The sequence below is a fragment of the Chiloscyllium plagiosum genome, unplaced genomic scaffold, assembly GCF_037043375.1.
Source record: "Chiloscyllium plagiosum isolate Xiang-an unplaced genomic scaffold, Cpla_swu_hap1 HiC_scaffold_6, whole genome shotgun sequence".
Taxonomy (NCBI): domain Eukaryota; kingdom Metazoa; phylum Chordata; class Chondrichthyes; order Orectolobiformes; family Hemiscylliidae; genus Chiloscyllium; species Chiloscyllium plagiosum.
This window is the reverse complement of record NW_028270144.1, coordinates 33,633,007-33,646,115: the sequence shown is the minus strand read 5'-3', so window position 1 is coordinate 33,646,115 and position 13,109 is coordinate 33,633,007. Positions and strand designations below refer to the sequence as shown.

Here is a 13,109-nt window from a genome sequence, read left to right as displayed (position 1 = left end):
GTTATATTCAGCTGTAAATAAGTCTTGAGCTTTGTATTTAAAAATAACTTGGGTCAGTATTTTATGCAAACTTGTGGTCCTGAATGCTGTGATTGATTAAGCTTGTGAACACTTAAAGGAATTCTGTAGGGTAGTCTTTGGCTTTTTAAGTATTCAATTGAAATGAAAACTAAATCTGATGGGATTTGACATATTGAATAGGCATACTGTACTTTTAATTAGATAAGTATATTCTCTTTGGCTACATAGGGTCTCTTTTCAAAGAAAGTGAGAAGCCTCAATGGTCTGTTTGTAACATGAGTTGAACAGCAAGAAGTAGGTTTCCATGCATATGTATACAAAACATTTGCTTTTCTTGAAACTTGCCCATAATTTGTAGCTTTCTTATTGTGAAACTGTTTGCTTTCTTAGCTTGAAGCTTTTATTCAGTAGCTTGGCTGCATTGTGCATTTAGGAAAAGGTAGAATGTAAGATTGTTCTTTCTACCCTTGATAGTGTGTATTCCAGGTCAGTTGATGAGGTGCTTATAGTGGAGAAAATAAGCAAGCAAGCATGTTTCCAGCAAGGTTACTGCAGGCAGGCATTGCTGATAACCTGGAATGTTGAGAGTTCATTTTAGACTGCTATAATGTGCTGTTCTGGAAAAGTTTTAATTCAAATTCATTTAATTACTTACTGTGGCAAGATCCAAAGTTTTAACTTAAACGTATTGCACAAAAGGTTTTGTAGTTTTGAGTACCATTATCACGTCTTTATGATATTTTAATGTATGGTGCAAAATTATTCCACAAGCTGCTGAAATATCTTAGTGATTGTGTAATTTCTTCTCAATGTTTCATTATGTCAATGTGCTTTCAGTTTAGGAGGGACTTGTGGTGCACCATAAACTTGCACTTCAAAAAGTGTTAAAATTAACCAAACTGACATCAAATTTGATTCCACTTGTGCTCACTGACCTGCACTGGCCTCAGTTTCCCAGTTTTCATCCTTCTATTCAGCTCCCTCCATTACCTTTCCCTTTCTTATTCCTAATTGTCTCCAACCCAGCAATCCTCCAAGATCTCTACAATTTACTAATTGTTGTACATCCTTAAATTGCTGCTGCATCTTCGATGACCATGCCTTTCAGCTACCAAGGTCTTTAAGGTCTTCTGTTTCCTCTCGAGAACTCTGTTTAAAGCAAGCGTCTTTACCAAACATTTAGTCATGTGTTCTTATGGTTTGTTGTCAACTTTGTCCAGTAATGCTCTCTTTGGACGTATCTTGCGAACTTTTTTCTAGTATATTGAAGATGCAATTTTACATACAGAGGGTCCTACTAAACTGTGTTGTGTACAGATTTGTTGACGTCCCACTGAATCTTCCACGGTGTATTTGTACAACATAGAACTGCAGCCGGTGCATTTCTTCCTAACTTAACACATGCTCTCTTTTGCTATCTAAATTATTTTGTTGTACATGAATTGAAAATTACGTATTAAAAAGATGGCCTTTTGAGTTTACGAATTGACGTGAATCAAGAACTAATGTTTTCTGTTGTGACTTTTACTTGATGTGAGTGCCTGATCTGGCAACAAATCTTAAGGTTAAAGGGATGTTGTTCCATGTAGATTCAAAGAATGATAGAGCTCAGACGGAGACCATGTGGTCATAATGCCTGTGTTGACTCTTTAAAAGATCTAATCATAGTCTTAACTCAACAATAAAGAGATGCATGATAGAGCCGAGTTGAAGACCTTTAACCAGCTGAGAGAAACAAATTTTGAGAATTGCTTTCTATGAATTCTTTTACTAAAGAAGCTAGTAAAAAATTGTTTGGTTGAATACTGTTTCATATTACAGTGTTGGACAGAAAAAATTCAGTTCATGTTTCATCTTGCTTTCTGTTCTTTATTTTAATTTATCAACTTGCTTTATTTTGTCTGACTGGCATTCAGTAGTTAATATTCAGCAATTAGTTCTGTAGATAGATTTTTCAAAAGAGGCATGTTGGTGAAGCCTTGCATCTTAGACTCATTAGAGCAAATGCAGGAATGCCAAATTTCAGAAGGTGACAAAAATTTATGCCAGAGGAAACAGTTTTCTGATTGGTTGGCAAGTGAGCTGCATTCATTTGGAGGAATCCATTCTCTGCAAACAAAAGACTATGTTGAAGCCTTGCATGTTCTTTGAATTACTAGGAAGCATCAGAAGTGCAAATTTTATGTATATTTCTCTACGGCAACAACTTATCCATAGAGTTAACTTGCCAATCAACTCCTTTTGCTTTGTGATTGTTTAAAATTTGACATCCTTGCATTTGTCCTGTAGAGTGTAAGGTGAAAAGCTTTGACAAAATTTTTTTTTTAATCAATATGCAAAGTCCTGCTGCCAAGTGACTTGTTACTATCCAACTCTGTTCACATTAGAACTTTTTTATTATTGCGTAATGAGTTTAATGTCTTTGGTGTGAATAGCACCTCACAGAAGTTCATTAAAACTGTCAAATTTATGAAAAATGCTTGCTTTTGTATATGATGTTGGATACGGGCAGCACAGTGACTCAGTAGTTAGTACTGCTGCCTCGCAACACCAGGGACCCAGGCTCAATTCCACCCCTATGCGACTGTCTGTATGGAGTTTGCACATTCTTCTTGTGTTTGCATGGGACACCTCCGGTTTCCTCCCACAGTCCAAAGATGTGCAGGTTAGGTGGATTGGCCATGCTAAATTGCCCATAGTATCCAGGGATGTGTCCGCTCATTGGGTTAGCCATGGGAGGTTTATGTTTGCAGGGATAGCATGGAATGCTCTTTAGACAGTTGGTGCGGGCTTGTTGAGCGGAATCGCCTGTTTCCACACTGTAGGGATTCTATGATTCTATAGTTAGATATTTTTATTTTTGAGAAATATAAATGTAACTATTTTTAGGTTTAAATCTAATATATAAAGTCTCAATTATGAACATTTGTATTACTTTGGCTTTTAGTAATTTGTAAAAAAAAAACTATTGTGAAGGAGTTACAACTTTAATATTAAATCCCTTGTTCTTTCAGAGCGTGATTCAGGGAAGTCCAAGTATGACCTTGACCGGACAGAATCATCAGAAAGTGGCTACACTCCCAATACTGTGGCAAACTTAACATCTGGTCATTATCCCGTTCCCACTCTGAGTAGTGCCATTACAGTCATCGCACCAGCTCACCATGGTAACACTACTACAGAGAGTTGGTCAGAGTACCATGAAGACCACATGGATCATAGCTCGTATGGAAGGGGGCCACTTCCAAAGAAACGCTGTCGAGACTATGATGGTAATGTAGAATTGTCGCAGTGTTAGAAAGATTGTCGCTCCACTTAAATACCAAATTTAAATGCTGTACTTGTACTGCTTACTGAATTTGATGTCCGTGAGATTGAAGCAAGAATAAGTTTGTGGAGGAAATGGAAATTATAGCAGCCTTGAAATACAATATATAAAAGTTAATGACGTTATCCAGTGAAATGCTGCAGTTGACATAGCTATCAATTCATTCCCTCCACTTTGCTGTGTTTGCTTAACAAGAATGGCTGGATAAAGGAAATGTTTTGCTCACAACAGGGGCATCCCGTTCAGAGGCTGATAATCTATTGTGGTGTTAAAATAAATATGTATTCCAGATTGGTGTGAACATTTGTTTTAATATGTTGCAAATCATTTTGACTATATGTGCTTTATGCTGCCTTACTTTGCCTTTTTCAGAAAAGGGCTTCTGTATGAGAGGTGACATGTGTCCATTTGACCACGGAAGTGATCCAGTAGTGGTAGAGGATGTGAATCTTCCAGGCATGCTGCCTTTCCCCTCACAGTCTTCAGTAGTTGAGGGACCAAATCCTCCTCCCCTGCCTCCACCACCACCCATTCTGGCTCCTCCACCCGTTAATCTAAGGCCTCCAGTCCCTCCACCTGGACCATTACCACCCAATCTGCCTCCTGTTGCAGGTAAGGTATAAGCTTTCTGTTCGTACTTGTGCTTTGAGAAAAAGAAAACTAAGTACAGAACACTTAATCAACATATATTGTATGTTATTAAGCTATTGTCCATCATGTACTAGAGATTATCTTGTGTGCAAGAATAATCATATTGGCATATTTCAGCATGTACCCACCTTTTGAATCATTGAATGAACATCAGAAGATTACAGTTTCACAATTTTCAAACTATTTCCTTTCTATATTCAAATTTACTTGAGTTTCTTTATTCTATCTGTATCATGTTACTTGCAAATATTTTAGACATTAGCATTTCTTTTGAGGGACAATATTCTGATGCAGTTTACATCAAAATCAACCTCAGAATCCTTGAGGGTAGGAGCAGAAAAATAACCTGACAGTTCACATTAATTTCCTGTCCCATGATTACTTTTCTAACTGTACATGTAAATGACAGTTGAGACATTATCAGGCACAGTTTTAAACACTTCTCATTTACTAACCCATTCAACATTTTGTCCACACTTCCAAAAAATAATGGCCACTTGGACACGGTAGAAGGAAATGACAGGCCTTCACCATCATCATGCATTAAAAGATTTTTGACTATGGGAAGGGGATTATTAGAAAACAGAGTACAAAAAATGAATTATTTCACAAGTTGCAATGGGTAAGAGTAGGAGTGTTATCTAGTGAAGAAAACAATTATGCCTCCCACTGAGATCTCAGTCCTTTCATTTCTTTATGAAATGTGATCCTCAGTTGCTTCCATGCTTATAAGGCATGACCATATTCTCGGTAAAGGCATCACTCCTTTGAATGATTTGTGACTTCAGTTTATTTCCCTGTTTCAAAAAAGGACCCACATTAGGCCAAGAACTATTTGTTTGGTCTTGAAGATACTGAATTTCAACCAAAATTTGTTTTTTCAAGTATTGAACCTGTATAACTGCTTAACAGAGATACTACTGCTTCTGTATTTCAAGCTTGACTCAGTGGTATCCCTATTGTAACTGAGTCTTAATGTTGTAAATTCAAGTCCCACTCCTGAACGAGAGCATAACCTTAACTAAAATACTGTGAGGGAATGCTTTCCTGTTGGTGTCACTACCCATCAAAAGAGATGTTAAACTCGAGGCTTTTTTATTGCTTGCTCAAGCATGGATAAAAGATTTGTGAATTTTTCTGATGTCAAGTGTCATCAGTTACTTATGAATAAATATCGCAAGCAACAAATTATCTCGTTAATTCGATTAAGTAGTTGTTCAAATAGCAATGAGATTATGTTGTATGAAACTTGGTTGCTCTCTTTGCCTTCAACACTGATCACATCACTGGCCATGAAGCATGTGAGCAACAATATAAAATTGTAAGGGTGTTATAAAAATACAGGTTTGTTTTTCTTTTGAAATTTGATGAGAATTGGGTTTGATCTCGTTGTTTTGCAGTGTTTTGTTTTTAAAAACCTGCTTGTTTACAATCTTGAAGAGCAGTTGGCATTTAAATTTGACACTTTGCTTTCAGTAGGTCCCCCACCACCTTTACCACCACTTCAACCTCCTGGATTGGATGCACCTCCAAGCTCAATTACAAGTTCAGTACCTCCTGTTGTCACATCTGTAATTCATCACCAGCCTCCTGCACCACAGCCTCCACCATATACAGCAGGTAGAGTAATTATCTGTCAAGTTTTTTTTAGGCCAATTAAGACATTCTGTTCCTTTAGTTTATTTTTCAAATTATGCATTTGAGGATGCTGACCTGGATTCAAGTTTGAGGAAACTTATTTCAATTGCCTTGAAAACTCAAGAATATTTTATGACATGGACTAAAAAATAAGAAACTCCTTAATGTTCAAAGTTTGTGCGAAGATTTGTAGCTCGGGTGCTCGTTGTTGTGATTCTGTTCGCCGAGCTGGAAGTTTTTGTTGCAAACGTTTCGTCCCCTGGCTAGGCGACATCATCAGTGCTTGGGAGCCTCCTGCGAAGCGCTTCTTTGATGTTTCTTCCGGTGTTTATAGCGGTGTTCAGACCACTATAAACACCGGAGGAAACATTAAAGAAGCACTTCGCAGGAGGCTCCCAAGCACTGATGATGTCGCCTAGCCAGGGGACGAAACGTTTGCAACAAAAACTTCCAGCTCGGCGAACAGAACCACAACAACTCCTTAATGTCCTAGTCATGGAGGTGGACTAGTGACTAGCCAAAGGTACAGCAATCTAAATGTAGGAGAGTACCTATTGGTGATTGGCCAGTGGTCATAATTGGACCTCAGAAAATGCACCAGAAATTTGTGGGCATGAAGAGATATGTCGGCATATGCACTTGTAGTGGGTGATGTACAATAATAGTTATGAGTAGAATGTGGAATTCTTATCAGATCACTCGATGCTCTCCAAATAGGAAGGTAATCAAGTTTGGGAAAATTACGCCATTGTTTGTTACCATCCAAATCCAATATGTGACATTTAGAATAGGGGATGGTTGAATATACTTTGTAAATGGCTCACTGCTGTGGCATAGGATGCAATTTTTAATTCTGTCTATGCAAGATATAAAAAAAATGGAAGAAGGATTATTACAATTACGCTGTTATTAGAATTCATTCTGCAAAATTGAATATTTTGCTTCTTGTTAGACTTATCACTATCACAGCCTGTCAGATGACTTTGTTTTCTTGTATTTGGAAATTTGCATTATCTCAATGCTGTAATGATGGCTAGGATGATTAATGTCTTGTGATGTTTATTTGAACTGACTTGTGTTATACATAGATGTCATGCTTAAAACTTAGTCAATTGCATGTTGACTATAAGCTTGACTTTTCAAGGCATATTAAGTTGAAATAAGATCTAACTGAAGGAGGCCAGTAATGCCAGAATTTTGTGACATTAGATCCTGAGAGTGCAACATTATTGTCCAATGTCAAAAATGAAAAACGAAGAAAGGTATTAGAATATCTAAGGTGGCAAATCATTGGTGTATCAGTGTGTGCAAAAAAAGTGCTGTATGTTTATTTATTTGGAAGCATTGATTGAGAAATCATGCAGAAAAGCAGTGGCTAATGCTCTCCTTGCCTACAGGTTGCCAAAAGACTGTCTGGCCTTTATCCTGTTTAGTAGTACCTGTGGAAGAATTTGTACTTTTCCTAAAAATACACTTCTTCAAGAAAACATGAACGCCAACTTTAAATTGTTTTGATATTTTACACCTACCTTACTAAAGTGTGTACTCATTACATAAACATAAGCACACACACACTATTAATACCATGTTTTTGCTTTGTGTCATCACATAATGTTAGAATACAGTCATTCAGCTGAGTCTCATTCAGGTGTATGCTGTTAGAGAGACCTACAACATAAGTTTGGGTCTGACTTGAAGGTGTGCTGAATCATTGACACATATCTGCTATCAACAATTAGGATAATTTATAATGAGATTACTTTTGTGTCAAGTGTTCTTGCTAATTGTAACAGATTACCTTTCCCTTGTGAGCATCATATTCTGGTTTCTAGCTTGGTGTTTTGCCTCGTATCCGTACTTCTGTAATTTATAAGATTTATTTCACTATCATTTCAAATGTATCTTCTTCAGAGTCTATTTCTGTATGTCTCAACCTCAGCATTTGTGCAATTTATCTGCCCTAGTCTAATTTGGAACTTTTTCCTGTCCACTTATCGTTCTTTCTCACTTGTGCCTACAATTTTTGATTATCTCTCCTAACATGCACACAGCTCAACACCCGTTTCTTGTCTTAATTTATTCTTACATTTTTGTAAAGCACATTACATAAACGAGTTTTGAGAAGATTTGTAGCTCCGGTTGAGTTTTTGGATATAGGTTTGCTCGCTGAGTTGCAAGGTTCATATCCAGATGTTTCGTTACCATACTAGGTAACATCTTCAGTGGGCCTCAGGCGAAGCAATGCTGAAAATTTCTGCTTTCTATTTATATGTTTGGGTTTCTTTGGATTGGTGATGTCATTTCCTGTGGTGAAAGAAGATAGAAGAGGATGAAATGATGGTCTCCTTTGATGTAACAGCCCTGTTTACTTCAATCAACATTAACCCGGCCAAGGAAACACTGACTACACTATTAGAACACCCAAAGACACATATACTAAACACCACTAACTTCATCAACAAGGAGAATATCAAGCTAGTGGGCCTATGCCTTACCACTCACTTTACCTTCAACAACAAAACCTACAGACAAACCAATGGAACACCCATGGAATTTCTGATATCAGGGTTCTTAGCAGATGCAGTAATGCAGAGATTTGAGCAAACAGCTCTGCCAACCACCTAATGCGAACTCTGGGTCCGCTACATGGATGACACCTTTGTCATCACTAAACCTTCAAGACCATCAATAATATCCTTACTGGCATAAAACTCACGAAAGAGGAGGAAAACAATAACAAACTGCCATTCCTAGATGTCACAGTAGAGCGAACAGCTAATGGGGAACTTCACACCAGCGTCAACAGAAAAATATCATACAGACCAAATATTGAACTACAGAAGCAATCATCCCAATACCCACAAACAAAGCTGCATCAGAACATTATTTCAATGAGCCAACACCCATTGCAGCTCAGAGGAACTACACAGAGCAGAGGAAAATCACCTATACCGTGTATTCAAAAAGAATGGGTACCCAATGAGCGCAGTCTGCCGATTTCTCAGCAAGAAACCCAAACAAACAGACAAAACACGTCCAGAAACCCTAGTCACTCTCCTCTACATCAGAGACATCTCTGAAATGACTACTCAGACCCCTTGGCATCATGGTAGCCCACAAACCCATCAACACACTAAAACAGCACCTAATGAACTTGAAAGACCCTATACAGACAATGAGCAAAACTAACGTCATTTACAAAATACCATGGAAGGGCTGTAACAAACACTACATTGGGCAAACAGGCAGAAAACTAGCCACCAGGATACATGAACACCAACTAGCAACAAAAAGACATGACCCTCTCGCACTAGTATCCTCACATATAGTTGAGGAAGGACATCACTTCGACTGGGCCAACACATCTATCCTAGGACAAGCCAAACAAAGTCATGCACGAGAATTCCTAGAAGCATGGCATTCCAACCAGAACTCTCTCAACAACCACATCGAGTTAGACCCCATCTACCACCCCCTGAGAAAAGGAACCGGGAGTGACTTCACCGCAGGAAATGGCATCACCACAGGAAACGACATCACTGACCCAAAGAAACCCAAACATATAAATACAAAGCAGAAATTTTCAGCATTGCTTCGCCTGAGGCCCACTGAAAAAAGTCAAAACAACAGCAGTTTTAAAAGGGAGAAGAACAAACAGACAAAGGAAGCACATGGTGAGGTCATTGCAGGAGAGAGAGAGAGAACCTGTACAGTTACTGCCTTTGCTGTTTGAATTCATTTATCGTTGGACATCGGAGTGCATCTGGGAAAATTAACAAACGGTGAAATTCACAACTGATCTTGGAGGAACTGTTGGGCGAAGTTCACAGTACAGAATCAGATAAGTTAATGGTTTTTAAGTGTGGCCTACAGAGAATCTGCAGTAGTGAGTAGAGTGGATTCTTTCTTGATTATAAGTTTTTCGAGATATACTTGACTAAACTTAAAATATAAGTCATAACTATTAATTTAACCTGGGGCAGTGTTTTGGAGAGGAACAAGATGGTGTTATTTTCTGGGTCTTTGGATTGTTGAGGAGCAAAAATGGCCTTTAATAGAGAGATATCTACTTTTTGTCAGGTGTGAGAGTTTAAACAGAGTTTGAGGGTTACTGCGGATTATATCTACCATAAATGCTGTAGCTGCAAATATTATCAGATCAGTTGGAGACAGTTAGAAGCAATGAGGAATTTGCAACAACAACAGTATGTGACGGATGGCAGTTATAGGAAGGGGGGAAAGTCTCAGATGTAGTCATATAGATGGGTTAACTCCAGGAAAGGTAAGAGAGGGAGGCAGATAGTGCAGAAGTCTTTTGTTGCTATATCCATTTCAAAGGTATGCTGTTTTGGAAAATGTAGGGGGTGATGGATTCTCAGGGGAACGTAGCACGAACAGCCAAGTTTCTGGTATTGAGACTGGGGGTCAATACAACGAGGGGTACGTCTGGTTCCAAGAGATCAGTTGTGTTAGGGGATTCTGTAGTCCGAGGTACAGATAGCCGTTTCTGTGGCCAGCAGTGAAAAAGCAGAATGGCGTGTTGCTTCCCTGGTGCCAGGATCAAGGATGCCTCAGATAGGGTGCAGAATGTTCTCACGGGGGAGAGGGGCCAACAAGAGGTCATTGTCCACATTGGAACCAACGACATAGGAAGGGAAAATGATGAGATTCTGAAGGGAGATTACAGAGAGTTAGGCAGAAACTTAAAAAGGAGGTCCTCGAGAGGAGTAATATCTGGATTACTCCCAGTGCTACGAGCTAGTGAGGGCAGGAATAGGATAAAGCAAATGAATACATGGCTGAGGAGCTAGTGTATGCAGAAGAAATCACATTTTTGGATCTTTTAAAATCTCTTTTGGGGTAGAAGTGACCTGTACAAGAAGGACAGGTTGCACCTAGATTGGAAGGGGACTGTATACTGGCAGGGAAATTTGCTAGAGCTGCTCTGGAGAGTTCAAACTAGTAAGGGGGGGAGGGGGGGTGGGAGGAGATGGGGGTGGGACACAGGGAGATAGTGAAGAAAGAGATCAATCCAAGACTAGTACAGTTGAGAACAGAAGCGAGTCAAAGAGTCAGGGCAAGCAGGGACAAGATAGGACTAACAAATGAAACTGCATTTATTTCTAATTATTTAAACTGAGAAATAAGAAAGGGATGATAACCTTATTGGGATTGTATTATAGACCCCCCTAATAGTCAGAGGGAAATTGAGAAACTAACTTGTAAGGGGATCTCAGCTATCTGTAAGAATAATAGGGTGGTTATGGAAGGGGATTTTAACTTTCCAAACATAGACTGGGACTGCCATAGTGTTAAGGGTTTAGATGGAGAGGAATTTGTTAAGTGTGTACAAGACAATCTTCTGATTCAGTGTGTGGATGTACCTACTAGAGCAGGTGCAAAACCTGACCTGCCCTTGGGAAATAAGGCAGGGTAGGTGACTGAGGTGTCAGTGGGAGAGCACTTTGGGGCCAACGACCATAATTCTATTAGATTTAAAATAATGATGGAAAAGGATAGACCAGATCTAAAAGTTGAAGTTCTAAATTGGAGAAAAGCCAATTTTGACGGGATTAGGCAAGAACTTTCGAAAGTTGATTTGGGGCAGATGTTCACAGGTAAAGGGACGGCTGGAAGCCTTCAGAAATTAGGTAACAAGAATCCAGAGAAAGTATATTCCTGTTAGGGTGAAAGGAAAGGCTGGTAGGTATAGGGAATGCTGGGTGACTGAAGAAATTGAGGGTTTGGTTAAGATAAAGAAAGAAGCATATGTAAGGTATAGACAGGGTAGATCGAGTGAATCCTTAGAGTGTAAAGGAAGTAGGAGTACACGAATGAGGCAAATCGTGAGGGCAAAAAGGGGACATGAGATAGCTTTGGCAAATAGAATTAAGGAGAATCCAAAGGGTTTTACAAATATTTTAAGGACAAAAGGGTAACTAAGGAGAGAATAGGACACCTCAAAGATCAGCAAGGCTGTGTGGAGCCGCAGAAAATGAGGGAGATACTAAATGAGTATTTTGCATCAATTTTAATGTGGAAAAGGATATGGCAGATATAGACTGTTGGGAAATAGATGGTGACATCTTGCAAAATGTCCAATATTACAGAGGAGGAAGTGCTGGATGTCTTGAAACGGGTAAAGGTGGATAAATCTCCAGGACCTGATCAGGTGTACCCTTGAATTCTGTGGGAAGCTGGAGAACTGATTGCTGGGCCTTTTGCCTCTTGCTGAGATATTTGTGTCATCGATAGTCACAGGTGAGGTGCCAGAAGACGAGAGGCTGGCAAGCGTGGTGCCACTGTTTAAGAAGGGTGATAAGGACAAGCCAGGGAACTATGGACCAGTGAGCCTGACGCAGTGGTGGGCAAGTTGTTGGAGGGAATCCTGAGGGACAGAATGTACATTTATTTGGAAAGGCAAGGACTGATTAGGGATAGTCAACTTGACTTTGCCCTCATCAATTCCTTTGTTACTTCCCACGCACAGAGTGCAGGATATGATTTATGTGGACTTCAGTAAAGTGTTCGACATGGTTCCCCATGGGAAACTGGTTAGCACGGTTAGATCTCATGGAATACAGGGAGAACTAGCCATTTGGATACAGAATTGGCTCAAAGGTAGAAGACAGAGGGTGGTCGTGAAGGGTTATTTTTCAAACTGGAGGCCTGTGACCAGTGGAGTGCCACAATGATCGGTGCTGGGTCCTCTACTTTTTGTCATTTACATAAATGATTTGGATGCGAGCATGAGAGGTACAGTTAGTAAGTTTGCAGATGACACCAAAATTGGAGATGTAGTGGACAGCGAAGAGGGTTACCTCAGATTACAACAGGATAGGCCAATGGGCTGAGAAGTGGCAGATGGAGTTTAATTCAGATTAATGCGAGGTGCTGCATTTTGGGAAAGCAAATCTTAGCAGGACTTATACACTTAATGGTAAGGTCCTTGGGTGTGTTGCTGAACAAAGACACCTTGGAGTGCAGGTTCATAGCTCTTTGAAAGTGAAGTTGCAGGTAGATAGGATAGTGAAGAAGGCATTTGGTATGTTTTCCTTTATTGGTCAGAGTATTGAGTACAGGAGTTGGGAGGTCATGTTGCAGCTGTACAGAACATTGGTTAGGCCACTGCTGGAATATTGTGTGCAATTCTGGTCTCCTTCCTATCGGAACGATGTTATGAAACTTGAAAGGGTTCAGAAAAGGTTTACAAGGATGTTGCCAGGGTTGGAGGATATGAGCTATAGGGAGAGGCTGAACAGGCTTGGGGCTGTTTTCCCTGGAGCGTCGGAGGCTAAGGGGTGACCTTACAGAAGTTTCTGAAATTATGAGGGGCATGGATAGGGTAAATAGGCAAAGTCTTTTCCCTGGGGTGGGGGAGTCCAGACTAGAGGGCAAGGGGGGGGGAAGATATAAAAGAGACCTACAGGGCAACTTTTTCACGCAGAGGGTGGTACTTGTATGGAATGAG

General features: G+C 39.7%; 1 protein-coding gene across 2 annotated transcripts in view; it reads left to right on the top strand.

Annotated features, from left to right (window-relative positions):
* Positions 1-13,109, top strand: part of rbm26 (RNA binding motif protein 26) — a 74,839-nt gene that overhangs the window by 19,612 nt on the left and 42,118 nt on the right. The window contains exons 6-8 of one of the 2 annotated variants that reach the window (XM_087987977.1): positions 3,036-3,293; positions 3,722-3,961; positions 5,480-5,620. In XM_087987977.1, the coding sequence (XP_087844103.1) occupies positions 3,036-3,293; positions 3,722-3,961; positions 5,480-5,620 (639 nt within the window). Of the gene's footprint in view, positions 1-3,035; positions 3,294-3,721; positions 3,962-5,476; positions 5,621-13,109 lie in introns of both variants that reach the window. The other variant, XM_087987976.1, reaches the window with a different exon arrangement.